Consider the following 23108-nt stretch of genomic DNA (forward strand, 5'->3'; position numbering starts at 1 on the left):
CCATGATTTGAATTCAAATAAATTAATTCTAAAGCGGAAGCAAAGAGTTTAATAAAAAAGAGGTATTTATTATGAAGAATGTTATTTTTTTTATAATAGTTAAATAATATTTGTTAATTAATATTATGAATATATACTATAACATCATTAAAATAGCATTATAATTAATAATGACAACTTTGTATATTTTATGATGCACTTTCATCTTTAGATTGTGCAAATCTATTTAATGTTAGTAGATTGTTTAACCAGAGTCTTTGAACAAAAGGAAAAAACTGGGGTCTGATTTCCTTGCGATTTTGAAATTAGTAACAGTTGTACAGTCGACCTAGAAAACAAATCGTTGTCAATTTTATTTTTCATAATGAAAATAATGATTATGAAGAAAAAAATATAATTTTTAATTAAAAATATTAGCACTCTCATAATAGAAAAGCATATATTATTTTTCAAAGATTATATGAAGCTAAGATACTTGGTAACACTTTAAGGAGTTAAGCTAACTTTTCTTCTAGCACCAATTAGACCTGATTTTCTGCCAAACCTCCCTCCTAACTGAAAATAAGAATGTATATCTACATCTTCTGCTGGACATGTTGATTACAGAGAAAAACACGCTTGAAATCACGTAGAATAGAAACTTCAGATCAACCATAAGGAATAGCATGCTAATGATTAGCATTTCATTTATAAGAGTAATAATTCACTGTTGCTCAATGCTTCAAACTAAAAGGTGCTCTGCCATGCAAGGTATTAAGCATATAAAAGCTTGATTGTTAACAATGCAGCGTTAGTAACTTTGAAAAAAGTTACGAATACACTCTAGCATAAGTATTGTAGCACTGAAAAGAAGGAATAACTTAAAAAAGTATCTAGGACCTGAAAGGATTATTTAAAGAAAATTCTTTTGGCAATCAACATTACAGTACTATGATTCTACTATGAATCATAAAACGTTGGTTGATTTTCTTGACCAAGAAATATACAAATAGGATCTTATTGCTTTTCCTGAGATATCATAGCTCACTTGTAGAGCTACATGGCCAAAATAGAGTCAGCAAACCTTGGTAAATGAATCCGTAAGCAGGACCGTTATCTAAAATCGTGCAGCATTCCCTACATATCAACTTGATCAAAGTTAATTGATCTATCTTCAAAACCGAAGTCTGATTGGTGGAGCCTGTTTCTCGCCAATCTGCTCATCATAGCAAGACCTAATACAAAGGAAGAAGAGATCCAATTACATTAAATATGAAAATATATCTCTAGCCACATTCAAAACTGCAAGATTCCTAACTAAGAAATTTTCATCCAAATGCTAGTCATCAACAGTGTTTGTAAAATTACCCGAGACATGCAACTTTCCAATATAAAAAACTATCCTCACGGTGCAGGCAAATAAAATTCCAAAAATAGACAAAAATCCAGCAGTCATTCAAAACTACATACTAAGGTGGGGCTTTGAAATTAATGCTTGGATCTGTTTACATGATGATGAATTCATATCTGGGAGGGTTAGACAATAAAAAAACAGGAGAAAAATGCGTTCCGAAGGACATAAATGAATTGGTGCTCTAAGTTCATTTTGAGCATAATCTTGGCGCACATGGAGGCTTATGCAAAAGATAGATTAAAAAAAATACCTTCAATCATTTTATAAAGTGATGACCACCATCCGTCCGGGGATATTTGGCGCTGTTCCAAAGATTCTTCAATTTCTTTATCATGCTTCCTTTCCAAAACTCCCTGCAAAGTTATGAGAGCATCCTTTGTCTTCTTGAGAATACTATTCTCGTCTTCCACCTCCAACCGTTGTAGGTCATTCTGGGACGAGGTGAGACTCACAGCAAGAGCAAATTGGGCTGCAGCAGCCCACCGAGAAGAAGCTAGCCATTTTCTCTGGCCATCTAGATGCTTGTTCTCTTCTCTTTCTGACTTGTCCCCGCCAAGTGCTAAGCTGCGTAAGTACTGGGCATTTGCAGCTCCTGTACTTTGCACCATCTTAGAGAAAGCACTACCTTCATTTGACAGCAGCTCCTCAGGGGTATCATATTCAAGAACCTTTAACCATAAAATGCTAGCATCAGTATAGCAATCAAACCAACATCAAGTTAACTTGTTCAAAATTTGATTCTCCCAACTAAAAAACGTCCACGCACACATAGGGCCATGTGTAAAAATTCTCATTTTAACAGTGTCAAAACAAAAACAATTGACTACACAACTATAAATGGATGGTTAAAATTAAAAAAATAGCTACATGACTACTTAAAAAGCTAACTGCATTTCTCTTTTAATCCTGACCACTCAAATAAGATCTAATGGTCACTATTCTTAATCCTCACAATAACATAGTGTCCTAGTGTGTGTATGGATTAGGAGCAATTCACATAGGTGTAAGATTAGACACACCATTATATTGTCATTTTATTTTACCATATTATGAGTAAGCCGAATTGGTTGAACATTGAGTGCATACCTTACCACCATCAAGCAAAAGAATCCGATCACAATCAATAATGGTGTTTAGACGATGAGCAATAATGAGCATTGTACAGGATTTGAATTCCTCTCGAATTGTTTTCTGTATGAGCGCATCTGTTCTAACATCAACTGCTGCAGTTGCCTCGTCAAGTACTAATATTTTTGATCTCCGCAATAAAGCCCGGGAAAGACTCAACAGTTGCCTCTGTCCAACACTGAAGTTCTCGCCTGCTTCAGATACCTTGATACAGCACACTTTCATCAATAAATACAGGTTTCAACAATGTTTATTTCTAAAATAAACACAGGAACAATTGCATTTACAACCTCCAATCATTTCTCATATTCAATAAACAACTCTAAATTCTCCATCTAGCCAAAACCCACATACAAGATAGCAAACAGGCCTATCCAAAAGAGGATGGACCAGAGATCTCTGGCACAAAATGAGTTTATCTCACATGAGATTCCTGACTTTGGCCCATTCTGTTTCCGTCAACAGGACCGACAAGCTACCCACTAGAGGAAACCTACTCATCCTGTGGGTGGAATCTCCGTACCCAAAGTTACATTTATTTAGTTACGATTACTAGTACCAGTACTGGAATTGACAAAAATAGTGCAGGGTATAACTTGTACTCAGTGATATACTAAACCCGATAATAACTCAGGCACAGTCCTGTCCGGACCAATGTGTACCAAATACAAATACCAGGAATATATATAGTAGCATCCATATCCTAAATTCAGCATCAATTCCTTCAAGAAATTACTCAAATTAATCACCTAGTTTATATGATAGTTACTAAAGCCCTCATAAGTCATAAAGAAAAGGCCGAGCACTCATTGTATATGCAGAAAGCAAGGGAAGATGAATTCAATTATTTGGTCTATTCAAGAATGACTCATTTAAAACTAAAAGTAAGTCTTGAAGAAAAAGTAAGGAATGCCATAATCTTAATCAAATATTTAGTAACACAATCATCTCCACCAAGGCATCATTCAACATTTACCTCAGCATCCAGTCCCAAGGAATTCCTCCGTATCACATCCTTCAAATGTGCCCTCTCCAAAGCCTCCCAGAGGTCAGCATCATTGTGCTCACTAAATGGATCAAGATTAAATCTAACAGTTCCTACAAAAGGTAAGATGAACTTAATATTATCACAATAACATTATTTGACTTTTATATTTTAATTACCTAAAAGATACCAATTCAGAAGTTAAAAAGATATTTATGTTTTACAAATCACAATATAAGAATCATACAAGTAGACAAAATAATGCTATTCCATCTATCAGTAATACAGATGGAAAACAAGGTTGAGCCTGACCTAACCACTTAAGGCCACTTAAACAGACGTTTGATTAGAAGCAACAATTTCTTGCTTCTCACAAAACTGAACAATGGAATGGATGCCATAATCAGAAAACATGCATCCAAGCATGCTCTTTTTTAAGCTTTAGTAATATTTTTCCTAGATTTGGCAACGGAGTTTTCACAATCATGGGGTCAAAAGCTCACCAGAAAATGAGAAGTGTGGCAGTCTACAGTACTATCGTACTTTTATCTAACTTATATGTAAATATGTTTATTCTTAACTTTAATTATAATCTATTAGGAATTTGGATGCATTCGGGTAAAGAGTTTAATTAAGCATTTATCATGTCTACCTATGAGAGTACTGTAACAAGTTAACTATAATATCATCAAACAAGACCCTGTTTATAAGCTTAATTATGAGACTACTGCAAAAAGTTAAAAGTTCATTTTGATAAGTTATTTTTAAAAGATTTGTTTAAATAAACTTATAAAAGATCATGTCACTTGTATAGGTCTTGTGAGAGCATTTGGAAGAGTTTATTTGAACTTATAAATTTTCTATAAAAATTTTTTTAACTTATTTCATTAAGTTTTACAATCGAATTTCTGAAAATTTTTAATTTCTAAAGAACTTATTGAATGAGTGTTAATGTCCAATTAAATTGTATATCCAAAACTTACTATTAAGGCCACATCGATAGTTTCCAGTGGTACACAAGAAATCGATTCTACATTAATTATTGGGATAAAACTTTATCATTCTTAAATATTAACATCAATTATCAAATTTTTACTCAAATATGAAACTGACTATTTTAATTCAAGTTCAATTTTGTCTAACATTATTCTACCTACCTCTATATATTAAATGTGATTTTTCATTTTTAAATGAAATGTTCTTGAAAAGTTTGCTACGTGGTTTCTTCTGCATTCAACACTAACTTTTAAAAAATTTAAGTTTATTTCTTAATTTTCAAATTCTTATTTTTCAATTTAATTCTATGTAATATAATAAAATATTAATTATTATTTATTAAAATAGTCATTTAACATGTCTTTAACTTTTTATTTAAAAATTACTTTAAATTAATAATACTCAAGCAACACACAAAAATTTCATAGTTAATTTAAAATTACTAAAAAGTATTGTCCACATATTTAATTTCATTCTCTCATAACTTGCAAAGATGTGTATTTCATAATTTTAATAAACAATTCATAACTGAAAATGTTTTTGCCTTTGGTCAGTTGATAAATCTGAAACAAAAGCCAAGCAATGGTATTACTATTACCAAATCTGCCAAGCACTCGCTAAAATTTAATTTATAAAAATCACTTCTTTTAACTTATATATTACAAGTTTCATAGATATTTTAATTTAGGTTAAATTATAAATTTAGTTCTTATACTTTAACACATTTTTTTAATTTGGTTCTTATATATAAAAAAGATTTATAATTTAGTTCTTACATGCATAAATGCTTTCGAAATAGTCTTTACTGTTTAATGCATGTTGATAATGTCACACAATTTTTAACTATAAAAACTAATTTGTAAATAGAAAATAATTTGTATTTTATTTTTAAAGCACAATTGTTTCTTGACTTTAATTTGCTTTATTTTATTAAGTTTTATTATTCTCAGTTCTTAGAATTGAGTTTAAGCATTTAAAAGTAAAATTTTTTATTGAGAAAAAATGTATTCATTATATTAAAGTTATAAAAATATAAAAAATATTTCTCATTGCAATAAAACTTTACTATGATTAATTGTTTAATTCCAATTTTAAAAGTTAAAATTTAAATTTTTATCTTTTATCTATAGTGTTAATATTTTCATTATAATTTTTATTGTACATTATTTATTATAAAATACTAAAAATATTTTTTTATAAGCAAAAAAGATTTACTATCTTTAAGATATGAAACTATATTGGATATAAATTTGTTTGAAAATACACGTTTTAGTCACTTAAAATTTTATAATATTTTTATTCAACACTTCTTTGTTTTTTCTAAACAAGTTGATTTTTTTATATTTAATTAGAATACACATTTAGTTATTATAAATGTGTAATAAATATTTCCCTTTTCAAAGAAATTCTATTATAATTAATTACTTAAACTTCGTAGGTTGAAATTAATATTTTTTATTTTTAAAATTTTATGATTTTTTTATTTGTACCTCTTTTTTTAAATAAGTATACTTTTTTTAAAGTTTTTATAAAAACACAAACTTAATTATTATAATTGACACTTATTTACAAATTAATACTTATAATAAACAATTACATTTTAACTTTTACATGATTTGTTTTTCATTTTAAATGAAAAAGACTAATATGAAAAAGTTTATTCTAAATTTTAACCTTTTTTTTATGAAGACTAAATGAAAATTATTTATTTATATAATAATATTGATATTTATTGATATCACATCTAAGCACTTAAAAATATTTACATTTATCTTTTAACTATTTTAATAAGAAATTTATAAAAAAATCATTTTATTATAATAACTTGTATAATTAATATATTTTTAGTCAGTGGGTATTACCTAAAAACAGAAATAATCTACTAGAGGAGGAGTACACCTTAAAATACCTGAAAAGAGAACGGGAGATTGCGGTATAATGCCGAGAACTTTACGCAAATCAGCCAGCCCAAACTTTGCAATATCATAATCATCAATTAATATCCTCCCTCGTTCCAATTCCACAATTCGATACAATGCATTAAGCATACTGGATTTTCCCGCGCCCGTTCTTCCAACGATGCCAATCTTATCGCTCGGGAAAATGGTGAAAGACAAGCCATGCAATACAGGAGGAAGTTCAGGTCTGTAGCGAAGAACAACATCTTCAAATCTGATTGACCCCGACGAAGGCCAGCCAGGAGGAGGGCGATTATCATCGATGACAGAAGGAGCCTCCGAGGGTAAATCTATGTAGGTGCCAATCCGTTCAACCGCGTTTAAACTATTTTCTGCCAAACTCGCAAGCCTGAGCACACCGGTTAGCAAACTAGTAATGTTCAGAGCATAGCTAAGTAGTAAACCCATCGTGGATGCCAATTCTTGCTGGTTCTCTGCTCTTCCGTTCTGCATCACGGCAAAGGTTGCGGTGAACCATATCATAAGGCCTCCCAAAGTTTCCAATCGGATTGCGAGCCATCTGTTTGCGCTTATGTTCACCAGAGTGAATCGTATGTTGTTGTCCATGGATTTCCCGTTTATATCCGCCATTCGATCGTACGCTTTGTAAGCGCGAATCGTTGATAACCCATTCAGCGCTTCTCCAAACTGTGCGTAAACGGGAGATCTGCTAATCGAGTCTAAGCGCTTCACTTCGCGAGCGGTACTCTGAAACAACAAAGTAGAACAGAATAACGATTGATTTCTACGGTTTGGAAAATTGAATGGAATTAAAAGCTTTAACGCAATGGTAATGGCTATACCTGATAGTATAAATATGCCCCGTAAAACAAGACCAGCAATGGCATTATGGCCCATAAGGACATTGTGCTGACAATCCCTATGAGGATGAAGGTTGAAAAAAGCTGGGAAACTTGACCTAGAAACATGTTCATGAATGGAGCAACATTACGATCAATGTCGCCTAGATCTTTCGCGAACCTGTTGATAATTCTTCCGAGGGGATTTGTATGGAAAAATACCATTGGAGCTCGTAATATTGACTGGAGCATGGCTTCGTGCAACCTTCTGGCAGCATAAAGACTTGATATGATCAACCAATAAGAATTTGTCAGGGTCACCAAAACCTGAAACACAGAGTTCCAAAATAATGATACAATTCAATCAAATGGAGATTGTAATTTGACTACAACACAGCATGGCTATCTCTTGCCATTTTATAGGAGAATTATACCTGACCAAATGACAGAGCTGCATATATCAAATTGTAGAATGCAGGATTATAACCCTCTGTAGCACTCTGATCAGTCCAATGGCTCAACCATGTGCTACTTGATATTCGTAACGTCTCTGTTAAGACATAGCATGCAAAGAGTACCAAAACCACCCAAAACCCTCCTAATGCATTCTTGTACCTAAAAGGAATCCAAGACCGTAAGATTAAACATCATATAAACAAAAAAGAGGAACAAGTGATAAAAAGAAAGGGAGAAACAGGTTCCGCATAAAATTTTCACCATATTCCACTTTATTATAGATGTTGATCATCAGGGTTACAAATAAGAATGGCATTTCAGTGTGGAGAATTTCAGCAAATGGTTGCCAACCACTACATTTCAATTGATATTACACTAGCTCGTGTAATTTTGTTACCTTGCTAGAACATCCAAACTGACAACACCTGTTTCCCGTTCTTCCTGTTTGATAAGGACAGATTTTCCTTCTTTTGGTTTACCGCCACTCTTTGCAGTATCATCAATCGTTCCATTGACCACTGGTTTCAAAGAGGACTTCTGATCAGTGGTTTCAGTAGTATCTCCCTCTTCTTCTTCATACTCTTCCATCTTTCCTGCATTTTCCATAAGCTTTTGGAATAGCGGTCCCTCGTTAGAGAGTTCCTCAAAAGTTCCCTCCTCCTTCACCATTCCTTCATGGATCAAAATGATTTTATCAACCTGTGAAAGGAAATGCAGCTGATTTGTAACAAGAACTCGGGTCTTCCCTCTCAATTCTCCCTTGATGCATTTATCAAAAACCTGAGAAATAATTTGGTGCATATTAGACAATGTTAAGACAATATTAAGATTGTAGATCAGATTTCAACATTTAACAAGAACCAGATTTTTCCACAGTCAACAATAGTCAACACCAAGGGACTAACTGCATACAGTACTCTATCTCTCAGAACATGATGATAAAAAATTCATTAGTAGAATAGGCCCTACTGCATATTTTCTATCTGCAATTCTGCAAATGTGCATGTGTGTGTGTGCATGCACGCGCACACATAAATATATGGAAAAACTCCTAGAATAATTTATTGGCTTAAATAAAAAAGAGAACCCTCATATAGAACAAAAGATACACAAAGAGAAAGTAGCTTCCACGTTTTGGATTAATAAAAAAAGGAGCCCCTGCCACTATAAAGTCCTACACAAAAGCACAACAAATCACAAATGAAATATTACTATGTATGTACATGAATGCATATAAAATAAACTGTCAGATCCTATAAATATACAGCACTCAAGCACCTGAAACAGTTGAACCCGATGAAAATTAGTGGTCAATATTTTATAATACTAATTTAGATATATAAGATGACCCAAAAAGGTCATCGACAGCATAAATTTACTTGAGTTAGAACAATAAACCAGTAGAAATAACAGCACGTATCTATAGCTGTGTTACTTAGAGAGAAAGGTAACCTGTCTGGCCACATGCGCATCCAAAGCACTTAGGGGGTCATCAAAGATGTACACATCAGAATTGGAGTAGACAGCTCTAGCCATGGATACTCTTTGCTTCTGGCCACCACTGATGTTTACCCCTCTTTCACCAATTTCAGTAAGATCACCACCCTGGTCATTAAGCATGTAAGGGAAAGGACACAAGAGCCACTAACTAAAAAAGTCTAAGCATTAAATTGAACAGTTGTATCCACTTGAATGCTATAACTCATGAATAAACTCACAGGCAGTAACTCAAGGTCATGCTGCAGTTCAGTCACATTTATTGCCCTTTGATATTTTATCGGGTCGAAGACAGAACCAAACAAAACGTTATCCCTTACCTGTAGAAATAGAATTTATCAGCCACCTCTCCATATTAAGCAGACATAATAATAATCAAATGGCAAATAGGATAAACTTACATTATGTTTTGATTAATATTTAATGGTACGCTATTAGTTTTATAATGTAATAAACATGATAATGATTAAGAGAAATGCTAGCAAAACACTCTTAGTTATTGGTTAAAATTTATTAGAAGCTACGAAAATCATATAGCGAACTACTCCTCACTTCTAATTTAATGTTTCTTTCATACTTTCATAATTTTCAATAAATTTTAGTTAATAATTAAGAGTATGTTAAAAAGAGTATAATAAAAAGTGTCCTAGCACTCCTCTAATGACCAAATGACAAACAAGGCTAAACTCACAATTTTATGGATTAATAACAACCTAATAATTATATGCTGCTGGATGGGAAATCATCTTTTGAACTTAAAATAAAACATCCATCTTCCAGGACTTCATTTTTTTTTTTCAGTCCTGAAATCTAGAAATGCAGAATACAATTCTTTGAATAAGTTCCACCAGAATTTTATGAAGGACAAAACTTGAGTGCAGTGTTTTATGTGCTTTTAGTGTTGTTCTCTAAATAAAATTAGAGTTTCACCTTTAAAGCTAGCACTAACCTTAATGCCAACTTACCAAGATGAAATTCTACTTTTGCCAGAAAACAAATCTAACAGCACTTAAAGTATTGCACTCAACTTTTATCATTTCATGAAATTAAACCTCTCAATCCTTCGCTCCAGTAATTTCCCAACTTTCTATTACAAAGAGAGTGATGTTTAACCCCATTCTCAAAAGGAAAGGGATGATTTCCCACTTCACCTTGCTGAACTCCAAAACTACAGGAAATGATCAGAAAGAGGTATAATAAAGTCTTTTGAATAACATCATGAAATGCCTCTTCCCAACCACATAAGCAAGATATTTTTTAATAATAATGTCATTGTAAAGGCTGAGTAACTTTTATTAGTTGGGTGTATTAGTACAAATAGGGGTATATGGTTAGCAAGTTAATATTCACCATTTTTAGAGAATGCTTACTTGTAATGCATCCAAAGAAAAGGCTATGAGTAATTTGTGGTTGGGCATACACACAAATTGGGATTTATGGTCAACATTTTGTATTAAAAAAATTTTGAGCCTGCTCAGTGTATTTCTTTATACTTTTCCAACTTTCCTCTCTCAACATCTTCCTATCTTCTTCCTCCAATGTTGCAAAAAGTTATGAACTATTCTAAACAGAATATATTATTAACTTACAGTTGCATTAAAAATCCACGAAACTTGGGGCACATATGCTACTGCTCCTCTCATAACAACAGTTGAATCTGCCATTGGAGGAAGTTCTCCAAGCATTGCAGACACAAGTGATGTCTTCCCTTCTCCTGTACTGCCAACAACTGCAACTAGGCAACCAACAGGTATATCCAGATTTATGTTTGACAATGTGGCTCTCTCTGCCTGAAGAAAGAAAGTTGAATTATCAGTTTTTTTCTGGAAAAGTCAAAAACTTTAACCTTCTTCACAATTCCTAATGTTATTGAATGCAACAAAATTTTGTATGACCATCATCAGGAACTTCTGGAAAAATAAGATATAATTGAAATACCAAAGGAACATGAAATTAATTTCTATTTTGCCTCAACAAGGAAAAAGAAAATGACAGAAAGCAAACAGGTAAAACAGGATAAAAAAGAAAAATATTTGTTTGCCAGTATGAGGGTACGTGTGTAATCCCATGGCAATCTAGCTCAAACAGTAGAGCACTCGCTCTGCATGCAAGAGGTAGGGATTCGATACCCCACATCTCCAATTAATTATCTAGTGAGATAAAGCTTTATTGTTATGCAAGTAGATGGATATATGTATCAGTGCAAAACAATGAAATATGCAAGCATAGGATGATAAAACATGAACCTTTGTATCCCAAGAAAAATATCCATTCCTGATCGAGATGGCTGGTAAGCTTGGCTCAAGAGGTGGATTTGGTAAAAGTATTCTCTCCTCTGCTAACAGTAAATCCTCCAGCCGCGTCAAAGATACATTTGCATTAACAACCTTCAGAACAAAAGAATTAGGCCAACGTGAACTCCATTGGTGCAGCATTAATTCCCATTTTAATCATTTAATAATCCAACGGTAAAACTAAGCAAGTTTTGTTAGAAAGAGAGAAAAAGAAAGGGAATGAGGAGTATTAGAACAAAGATAGGGCATCGTGCAGCAAAATCAAAGAAACAAAAGAAAAGTGAAAAGAAGAATAACCTGAGTTATAGTATTAGGAAGCATGAAGAGAGGAAATCGAAGCACAGAAAACAGAGAAAGTGATGTAAAAGCCCTCGCAGGTGTCAAATCTCCACCAAGCAAGGTGAACACTCCAAATGAAATCACAGTTACAACAACTGGAATGCTGTTCAGAATAAATCCATTACACTGCCAAAACAAATTCAATAAATACCAGGTTGGAGTCAAGAAACAATACCAGGAATAAAAAATTACTTCATGATCAACACTTTTTCCTTGCTAAACATTTACATTTCAAGAAATTGCAATGGTTGAAAACTACCAATGAAGATAATTCAGCATTATAATCTTACAGTTAACTATATAATTTGAGGCGATCTCTTGGACCTTTCATTTAGATTTTATTTTATTTAGAAAGGGAGGTGAAAGGCATAGTCAAACCCACAGAAAGGTGAGGTGCTAAGTAGTTAAATAAATTTCCTACTATGATTAGAAAATATCCATCTATCATTCATCACGTATGCTACTTTTCTCTTTCCTTCGTGTTGAATGATTGATGTCAACAACTACACAATTGAGCAACTATCAATTTCAAGTTTCATAGGAGGAAAGTCTTAGAAGTAAGTTCCCCTTTGTCACTCATACTCCCTCTGTTATGGTCTATTATAAGTTTATAACTGTGACCATTCAGTATTGTACTTCCTTAAAATTTCAAGTCACTGTAAATACTGACATGGACATCCATTCAAATAGTAATCTAGACGAAGTTAAGATTTTATCCATTTATCAAACTTCATCATGAACTGTTTTAGTATTTGTCTCGTTTATAAAATAAATTGTAGGACAGGAAGCAGACCATTATTGCAGAGGGTCAAACACATTTTTTTTCTATTCAAATTTTTAGATGAAAGAAATTTAGAGAGGAGAGGATATTATTAAATGGAAAATATATTCATGTAGCATATGTTTAGCAGGTATAGATGGATGCAACACAGAAATGGGTTTATTAATGAAAACTGAAAATATATATATACGAAAAACAAACAAGCAATGATTGGAACATTAATATCATCATTTGTTTTCCCATACCGCTCCAAGTAATGATGCCTTTCGAAACCATGATAATTCATCATTGCGAACAATCAGTACTTTAGACTGGAAACTACTCTCCCATGCATAATATCTAAGTTTGCATAACCAGCAACAAAACTGTTAGAACTTCATATTTTGTATTATGAAAAATATATAAATACATATACAGTTAATCATTCTTGGCAAGAGACATACTTTACAGTGTCCATAGCAGCTAAAATTTCATTCATGAGACCAATTCTCTTGTCTGTACGTTGTAATCCTTCCCTAGACAACTTCTGCATTCTGCTGATTATATATGTCTGCTTCCACAAAGCATATTATTAAAGTCAGAGAATGAAATTAGTTCATGTTTTCAGTAAGCTTCCATGATAATACAAAAAAGTCAGATCAAGGATATCAAGCCAAAAACAGTTACTAATCTAGATTATTTACTTGTGAAATATATTTTTCTGGTGCTTCCAAAAGTAAATTTATATCAGCACACCTCACCACCTTGATGGGATGAGACTGGAAGAAAGAATCAAAGAAAGGTTGGGAGAAAAGAAGGAAAGAAATATACTGGTAATGCGATGCACTAGTTTAATTACAAGTCCTGAGAGCATATTTATACCAATAAATCTGGTGTAGTGAAAGATAATACAAATTAAGTAAGCAAGTGAACCCCCTGTACCTGTAATGGAAACATAAGAACTAGCATCAAAGCACCAAGAAGGGAAGCAACACCAAGTTGTTGGTAAAGAAGAATCATAGCAACAACAATTCGCAATGGAGCTGACCACAAAGTGTGAAGTGACTGGCATATTTGCTGTTCAAGAGACAAAAAATATAATTGTAGTGTAAGGGTTGATATTTAGCCAATCAAAAAACGAGAAATACTCTAAAAGATAATTGCATGAAGGCAATATTATAGCATCAAACACACTGCTCAGTCAATTAATAGCACACAAGAATTTGAAGTTGTTGTTTACAATTAGAAATTAGATTAGCATCTCTAAGATTTTGGACTCAACAACCATTTTCCTATGTACATTCAAACTTCCCAGACCCAGAGTAATATACACATTTTATTTTCATTATAAAAAATTAACAGAACAACTAAAAGTTGTTTAAGTCAAAACAACTCTAAAATAGGCTGGGTGGTTTACCCTTAATGGATAAACTTACATTTGTCCTTCCAGAGTGTAACAATCGTTAGTAGGATTACAGGTTACAGATCTCAGAAGAATAAATAACAAAAGTTTCTTTTAAACTCAGTCACAAATTGATTTTGGATTAATATGAAAATTTATGAGCATAATTTGAAAGAATTCATCTGCCAGCAAATGTGAGGAGAAAATCATCCTACATAAAAATGTCATGAACCAACCACCCCAAAAGTTTAAGTTGGTAGGTGAAGACGACATGTGAATACTCTTATATTACTTCTATAACATACTCTTGTTTCAAGAGCCCTTTAGGCTTGAAGGGTGGATAATATATAACCCACATAACCTACCTTGTTGAAATTCAACCTTTTATTAGAAGAATGGGGGCAACAAGAATCAAAATCTAGACTAGTTGGCCACAAAAGTTATAATATCAAGTCATAAATCAACTATCCCAAGAGTTTAAGCTGCTAAGAAAAGAAAATGAAGATACATGGGTGGTTTATATTTATACTACATCTCTAACCAAGAAAAACACTGTACAATATTTTTGTTTATACTACTATTGTTGAAGTAGCAAACCTGGCGCAACAAAGCAGCTAATAGAAAGCAGAAAAATCTTAGAAATAGGGGGATGAGGGAAGGAAAAGAAAGATTATAAAAGCAAAAAGAATAAAACAAGTATAAAGTTGGCCAAATATAAAAAATATGATAAAATCAAGAACCAAGATCAACTATAGTGAATAAATACAACAATTATATGACCAAGTAGTTGAGTTTGACCCTTGCCATCTTTAGTCATTTAATTTAATAGCCTTAATGTCAAGTGATTCTTTGACAGCAGTCAGCAGCACCAATTAGAATAGACATCAGACAATAGAGAAAAGGCCTACCTGAAGTGCCTCGGCATCAGTAGTCATCAGGTTTGTTATTTTTCCAGTGGCAAATTGCTTTCGTGCTTCATGTGTAAGCCTTAGAGACTTGCGAAATACAGCAGCCACCTAAAAGGAAGAAAACAAACAGAAAAAAATAAATGGAATGACACCAAACACAACATGTTATGTGTGACTGAGTGGACATGAATATCAGTAGAAACAAGCACAGCCACTCCTGAGTCCTGACACAAGGGATCTTTTTAGTTTGGATAGGAAGCGAAATTTTATTTAGAGAAGAAAAAGGGGAAATACAATGAAGATTGAAGACAGGAAAAAGATGGGTCAAAAAAGAAAAATATTTCAGCATAAAAGATTTCTACTAAAATTCTAATGAGCTTCCACTCATAAAATCCCTGTTGACCACATAATGTTTTAAATATATGTAAAAAAGAAGACTTACCAATGTTGATCTTAACCGGAAACCAACACGCATAACATTCTGAAAATATTGAGCTTCACATAACACCCCAAAGACCTGCAAAACAGAATCTTAATTAGTCAAAATCAAACATTATACATTACTTGCATTTATCTCCACCTAGTCGCCATGAAGATTGGCCTAACTAGATAAAAAATATCTTTATTTAATCAAAACTTGTAAACATGTGGAAGCAATTACTAAACGGGTACAAGAATTGCAGTCAAATCTTAGAATTCACAATAAAGAGTAATATCATCAAACATAGCAAATTAAAAATACAAGGATCAGAATTGCTGGATTCACAATGCATTACCAAAAAATTATCAAGAATGTAATCAGAATTGTATCATACCACTCCAACAAATATTGAGAAGGCATAAATATATCCATTCCAGGCTGGATCATCATTTTGCATAGACTGCACGCAATTTATACAAGTCAAATGACATTATAAAAATTGTTTAAAAATAATAATAATGTTTTAGAGAACAATATTGCCAGTGACAATTCAGTAAATGAGCAACTAACCAGTAGCAGCTGATTCAATATAAGTGGCCCCATAAATTGGGAAATATCATTGCCAATCTACATGTAAACAGAAGAACAAAAAAAATCAAATGTGAAGTTTTCAACTTATCAGTTTAACCATGTGAAAGTAAAGTTCCAAATATTTAAAGGTGTGGATCCTCATAGATTTCACACTGGAAGTATAATTGGTGAAACTGTGAAAGTCTAAGCAATTGCATAGCTTTGAAACCAGCAGCCAGTAGATGTCAGTGAGCTCTAATACCAACTTAAGTTGATAGTTGATCTAACAATACCATCTCAATAGATGCATAAATGTGTTAAGCATCATATGGTTCACCAGAAGATATAAAAGAAAACTAATCACCAATTTAAGATGTTCTATACATTCTTGCTGGACAACAGGAAACCATAGAGTTCCAAGAGATATAAAAAATATGAATCATTGGGAGTTAGTGGCCATGTTGCAATCTTTCAACCAAGAAATGGATCATAAATCTAGACATGGCATATATGATTTATAACAAACAAATTATTTGCCTTTATGGAGAAATCATATCAAATATTGAGTGTAAAAAACAAAGAAAACTATCCTAACAAAATCATGGGATTCTCACAAAACCAGTATATCCTATCAAATTCATGTTAGAAAAGTTGTTCATCCATGATATCTTGTGAACACAAAAAGTACATTACCTTGCAAAAGCCTCCCCACCAAAACCTGCAGAAAGAAATATGGATATCAATGAAATCCGTATAAACACAAATCAGGCGGAAGGGGGGGGGGGTGGAGGTTGCAGTTTATTCTAAACAACAAAAGTGTTCATCATATTGAACAAATTTTGCTATATGGAAGTGTATCGACTAGTTAACTTGTTAAAATCAACTTAACACCACCAAGAACCATTTCAGTTTAATTTGTCCTCTGATTAGGATTTCTAAAGCTGAAGCACCACAATATTAAAAATGACCCAGATCGATAAAGTTAAAAGGATGAATACATATAGACCTCTCTCCTGTTTGCATTATCTGTTTCCTAGATTAGCAGCAAGTTATTTTTACATTGTTCAGCAGCTAGTAGCATAGACTCTCCGTTATATGGTTGAATGTGGATCTGTCCAGGGATTTAAGAGGGTTTGCAAGGAGTGAAAAGGGAAAACCCTTTGGAAGTCTGAGATGTAATCTGTAATTTGGTGATTAGAGGAAGAAAGGACTTCTGGTAAAAAAAAAAATTTGTTGCCTCTCCAATGGAAAAACAGGACTTCAAATCCACTCTCTTTCAATAGGAAAAAAATATAACAGAACAAACAGGACCCTTAATTATCCATACCTTCCTCCAAGGCTTGTATTTAATGCTCTTAAAAGCCAAGGTTTTGGCTTCCGAGACTCCTCAGCCCAACATTTCTGGAACCTACAGCGTCAGAGGCACTATAAAGCAAGGTTTAAAGACAAAAGTTTAAGCAGAAAGAAAACATTTAGGGGGAAAGAAAAATGTATACTTATTGATCAGTGTCTCTGTCTGATCCCAAGTATCTAATCTCCATATATCTTTCTCTGTCAGAGGTCTTTCATATCCTAGTTTCATGATGGGATTCATCCATGAAAAGATTATTTCTGACAAAGGAAGAAGGAATCAAAATGAGTTACCCACACAGTATACTTACAAGAATACTGATCCAATCAAGTATATGCTAGATATACTATGACCTCCAAAATTGATAAACAGGAAAAAATTTGTCAGATTCTCTAATCATGTACAAACATATCTTGCCAATTTTCACTTGAGATTGTAACGGAAAAATGACTAGCTTATTCAACCCAGAGTTTGACAACCATCTTCACAACAATTGCTTTATCCAAACATAGAATTTGAAACACAAGGAATTTGAATTGCTTTATCCAAGCAAAGTATTTAAAAAATGAAAGCAATTTAATTGAAGCAATTAAATTCCAATGCATTTCAAATTCCTTAGAATTTTAATACCTTACACAAACAATACCTAAACCATTTCCCAAAGGCATCCACAATATTTTTAATTCTTGGAAAATGTTATACAAATGCGTAAATACATACTCGACAATATGTTGGCATGCCTCTCAGGACATGACATATCTCCTCCAGGGAGTTCATCATATGCAGCATCAGTAATGATTTCACTCTCAACGGGAGCATAACCTGGATAAGGATCTAAAGTGGGCACGTACACAAGTAAGAGAATTCCAAACAAGACCTGGACCCAAAAAGAGATAACATGTTAATATTTCTGTAAGGAAAAAAAAATCACTAGAGTTCTAACTTCTGACTAGTGGAAAATACAGGTAGGGGGAGGATAAGATAACTTCCAATGAAGAGAGAGAGAGAGCAAAAAACGAGGAAAAACTCAATAATGCAGCAAAAACTACCCAGTCAAACTGTAAATGAAAAATAGCAACTCCCTTGAAGCAAACTTGAGCAGAACATTAAAGAGAAGCTATAAAGACGAAAAGTATAATAAATAATTAAAAAGATTTAACACCATTAGGTGTATAAAAAAATCATTAGAGTAAATCTACTCCAAAGTAGAGGCAGATTGTCATCAAGTTCATGACAAATTTTCAAGTGTAGACTGAGAAACAGGTTGCAGACATTTTTATGAAGGCAATTTGTCAACACAAGGTGGATTACATTCACAAATCACAATAAGCTGGGTATAATTACAGTCTACAATCCAGCTTGAGAAGAGCCTTAAAGTGTAATGTCAATGTAAAATGAGTTCTCGGATGGGGGCCAGTACAAATTGTACTACACCCAATCACATCCAAGTACACTGCAATATACAAACTCTCTGTATTCTTTCTTAACACATTCCTTTCTATAACACATTACATGTAGCCACAAAAGAATTCAACAGAGAAATGTCAAATTTTCAAAAAGAAAAAGGTCCACACTGAAGTATGAACCAACAAAGAAAGTCACTGCTAACTTTAGATACATGGCATTCCTTTTGAAAGCTTTCAAGGGTCATTAATAGCCTCAAGCTAGCCTCAAAAATGTATTTCAGACAACCAAACACAATGTTCGGTATCAATCATCCAGCTAGGTTAAAAACATAGACACAACCACTTATAAGATGGCACACTAAATTAAAGATCACGGAATACCTGGCCAATCACCTCACTGATGTACAAATACAACACAGAGCTGCAAAGGAAACCAAATGTCAGTTTGAGAAAAACAAAGAGAAGTAAAACACATGGTTTTGAACATGAAGCTGATAAAAATACACATTGTTCCATTTCCATTGCTTGATATGACTCATTATACAATAATATATATACACATGCACACACAAAGACTTAAGTATGTTAGATGGTTCCTTACTCCCTTGTTTACAAATATTGACTAAAAAGGTGGAACAGGGAAAATCACAGGTGATGCATGTGATTCACAGTATGGGATTATTTCCAGTTAAATACTTTATTTTGGGTGAGTAGGGGGGAGAAATAGAAGAATAGAGATGCCAATATATATGTCATAAAATAATCATAATGTAATACATACACACGACACAACATAATAAACACAGTACATAATATAATATAATACAAATACATATGCACAATCAGATGGTCCCACTTTAGATCCACAAACCACTGTAAGAACTAACGAACTTCTAATATATTAGCTGAAAGGTGAAAGCAAAAAAAAATTCCAAGCATCGTGCTTCACATTTATTTCAGAGTGATTTGATCAACTTTTGGATGAGTAGGGAAGAAAATGGCAAAGAAAGAAAGAGATTCAAAATCTAAGAACTGTGGAGTTTATATATATATATATATATATATATATATATATATATATATAAAGTAATATAGATGTGTTGTGATAGGATACAAAACAGGAGGATCAAGAATCCTCAGGAAGCTACAAAAAAACTTGGGAGTGGATTATTTGGGGTTGTTGAAGTGCCCTATCAATTTGTATCATTTTCTTGTAAGTAGTGTAAGGGACTACAAAAGGATGAACAAGTAAATATTTATGAAAACATGTTATATATGCTGTCTCTGTAGTATTTGGCTTGAAAAGTTTGTATCATCAAGAATTCTTCCTACTCTTTAGATGTCCTCTGATAGGATCACTTCTACAGCAACTATGATGTTTGGCCTTTTGTTCCTTTTATAGTGTGTTTGGTTAGAGTGGAATGAAGGGGAAGGGAGGGATTTTTTTTAATTCTACCTAGTTTGGTTCAGAAATCTGGAGGGGAAGGGAGGCGAAATGAAGGGACCAAAATCTTTCCCCTCCTTTTCTTTTTGTCTCCCTTTTAATATTGGGGGAATTGGAAGAGAGGGAAAGTGATTTATAATTTTTGGATTGTGCAGACTAAATTCCTGAAATCTTATTTTAGCTCACATTTCCTTCACTAAAGTTTATATGAGTATAACAATATATTACTCACATTTTCCCTTCCCTCCCACTGCAAACCAAACAACGAGACCATTCCCTCCCCTCCTTTATATTAGTGATCAGCTTGTTTGGTTTACCCTTCCAACCCATCAAATATCTTGTCTTCCTCCATTGTTGTACTCCTTATTTTATCTCGAGTGAGGTTTATATTTACCAGGAAAAAACATATTTTATGGAGCTTCAACAGAAATGCAAATTGCACCATTATCAACCAACAAGCCACATAACATAACAATTATTATATGGTCAAACCTGCTATAGAGATCCTTCGCAGAAATGATGAGATTGAGCATTACAGCATCCCCCACAATAGCATAAATCAAACCAAATCTGACAAACCATCGGAATTCACGAACGTATACTTTAGTTTCAATCCCAATCAAAATCAGCATAGAGAACCAGGCAAGAGCCTCAGTGATCAACGAAATTATCTGTCAACAGATGATATAACAGCTTTAATTAACAGAGTTCACATCTGCCAAAAGAGGATTAACCAGAAGAAATAAAACATATTGCATGTAAAAATGATAATATGAAGAAATTGAACAAACTAAAATCTTCAAAATTTGATTTTATGCAAATTAAATAAGATAGACGAATTAAATATCGAAGCAAATGTGCAGTAATCAGAGTCATAGCCCACCTCAAACGGAGCAAGATGAGCCTGCCCATCTAAATTGAGAACTGACACTCCCATGATCAATCTGTATAATGGCTCTGCTACACAATACAAAGCTAACAAGCCCAGAATATAATTGAAGAGGTTTGACCTTAAACGGAACCTCTTGATTTTGAAATCCCTCTTAATCAACCATATGCGATAGACACACAGGCCTAGAAGTACCAAATGAGAAATGGAGATCACCAAAGAGTCTACTACACAAGGAGTGTAAGCACCAAAGGCATTCTCCACTGCTTTCGTCCATACTCCATTTGCAACTGGCCGACAATACCAAACCAAAGGCTCAAACGCCATTGTTATCAACTGCTTTATCAAATAGGTTTAAGCAAACCACATCAGTACAAAATGCTCTCCGCTTCAGTCTTCAAATCATGAACCTAAAATCAATAAACACGCTGAATTAGCTGCTTGTGCATGTTAATCTCAAATGTAAAGATAACCCAAAACAACCATTCGCATTTCACCACTTTCCCAACCTACATGCTGTCTCCGAGAAAATATTTGAACCTCTGCACTGTCACTATGTCCTATAGCTACTACCAAATTTTATTTCTAATTTCTATTTCAATTTTTTTTATGAGAAGCTTCATCCATTTCCTGAATTACTCTCAACAGATTCCCCGTTGTGGGACAGCAAACTAACTTCATACCAACAGAAGGATAGTAATAGAAACGATGAATCAACAAACTACCACTGTAAAGGAAAAGAAACTACAACGAATAGTTCTCAAATACAGACACTCCACTTCTGTCATTCAAGTACGTCTCCATAGATTTTAGAGATTCAAATCCAAATCCGTTCGTGACTTTCGTTCTTTTATTTTATTATTCTAATCTACACTCCACAACGTAGTGCAAACTCTTTGAACTGAGCAGAAGAATGAAATAAATAACGCAAAACAACAAACATCCTGAAATAAAAAAGAAAGGTGAAAAAGTGGATTCGAGTGAAAATTTCCACGCCGCTAAAGGTGTTCTGAAGGAAAATACGAACCGATGAAAAGCAAGAGGAGCGAAGAGGCGCTGAGAGGTAGTGACAGAAAAAGGTTTCTAGTAAAAAGCACCAAAGAGAAAAGGTTGAAAATATTAGGGAAAAGAAGACAAAGAATCTTTGAAGATAAGGTGAAGAAAAAGAGAAAGTGAATCTAACCTTAAGGGAAGTGTGGCAGAGAAAAATGAAAGTTAAAAAAGGAAAAATAGCTTATTAATAAAATTCAGGTCTCGCTTGCGTTGATGCAACCAAAGAAATAAACAGCGTTGAAGAAATGGAAACAAAAGGCCAACGGTTGGTGAATGGTGCTGTGCTTACTGCAAGGTATGTGTCTCTTTCGCTTCATATAAAGAACATGTCAACTATCATGCGTCAGAGCTTACGATTTCATATCCTTACTTTTTGGGCTTTAATGAAGCTCTTTTTTCTGTCATTTCTTAATAATTGTTGCAAATATTCTATCTCCGTCCCTCTCCAGATATATTTTCAGAAAGAAACTTGGCAATATTATTTTAACACGTTTTCTACAGTATTTAATTGATTTTTTAATGTATGAAAAGATTTATTTCATAAATTTATATATTTTAAAATTTTATTTATTTTTAAATATATATTGAAAATATATAATAAAAATTGATAAATAAATTTTTATTAAAATAATAATATTTAATATTAATGCATTAAATTATATAATATTTTATCATTTTTAATGAAATTTTATATTTATAAAATTTTATCGTATATTTTCAAATACGTGTTAAAAAATATACTGACAAGTTTTAAAGAGTACTTGTAGAGTTAAACGCTTAAAAAAAAATTTAAAAATTTTATTACCATACGTTATGATAATTCCTAATTTAATTTCACTCAATTTTTAATAAAAAAATTCACTGTCAATTTTTTATCTAATATTTTAAATGCAATAGTTTGTAAGATTTTTTAATATTAATCTAATTATGTTTTAAAGTTTATTAACAACTAGTTTGACCATCGAAAATTGGTAAATAAAAACTTTAATTTTCTGTCTGAGCAATGAAAGAAATAGCAAAATAAATAAATAGAAAGGAAAAAAAATGAAATACGTACC

General features: G+C 32.9%; 1 protein-coding gene across 2 annotated transcripts; it reads right to left on the reverse strand.

Annotated features, from left to right (window-relative positions):
* Window positions 1-628: 628 nt before the first annotated feature.
* LOC113874236 (ABC transporter C family member 2-like) lies at window positions 629-22251 on the reverse strand. 2 transcript variants are annotated; one of them, XM_027512474.1, is made up of 29 exons: window positions 22181-22251; window positions 22025-22080; window positions 20992-21407; window positions 20601-20779; window positions 19046-19085; window positions 17979-18135; window positions 17404-17518; window positions 17235-17315; window positions 16601-16625; window positions 15908-15964; window positions 15732-15797; window positions 15359-15433; window positions 14917-15024; window positions 13549-13683; window positions 13071-13177; window positions 12873-12966; window positions 11805-11972; window positions 11460-11600; window positions 10803-11003; window positions 9435-9533; window positions 9169-9321; window positions 8114-8496; window positions 7695-7875; window positions 7264-7587; window positions 6412-7168; window positions 3498-3619; window positions 2480-2725; window positions 1644-2061; window positions 629-1214 (listed from the first exon to the last, which is right to left on the reverse strand). In XM_027512474.1, the coding sequence occupies exons 3-29, from the start codon at window positions 21322-21324 to the stop codon at window positions 1117-1119; spliced, it is 4863 nt and encodes a 1620-aa protein (XP_027368275.1). In that variant the 5' UTR covers window positions 21325-21407; window positions 22025-22080; window positions 22181-22251; the 3' UTR covers window positions 629-1116. The 2 variants fall into 2 exon arrangements, with proteins under 2 accessions (XP_027368275.1, XP_027368270.1); XM_027512469.1 differs by lacking the exon at window positions 22181-22251 and having other exon boundaries at window positions 22025-22132.
* Between the last annotated feature and the right edge of the window lie 857 nt (window positions 22252-23108).

This window comes from Abrus precatorius, unplaced genomic scaffold (assembly GCF_003935025.1).
Source record: "Abrus precatorius isolate BTA unplaced genomic scaffold, Abrus_2018 Scaffold10, whole genome shotgun sequence".
In the NCBI taxonomy this organism is placed as follows: domain Eukaryota; kingdom Viridiplantae; phylum Streptophyta; class Magnoliopsida; order Fabales; family Fabaceae; genus Abrus; species Abrus precatorius.

Excerpts from the sequence above, each read along its gene's own strand:
- LOC113874236 (XM_027512474.1), bottom strand. The coding sequence starts at position 21,324 with ATGGCGTTTGAGCCTTTGGTTTGGTATTGTCGGCCAGTTGCAAATGGA. Across the intron at positions 18,136-19,045 it reads TCAGTGAGGTGATTGGCCAG|GTCTTGTTTGGAATTCTCTT; the intron begins GTATTCCGTGAT and ends TTTTGGGTCCAG. Across the intron at positions 1,215-1,643 it reads ACTTTATAAAATGATTGAAG|GTCTTGCTATGATGAGCAGA; the intron begins GTATTTTTTTTA and ends CCTTTGTATTAG.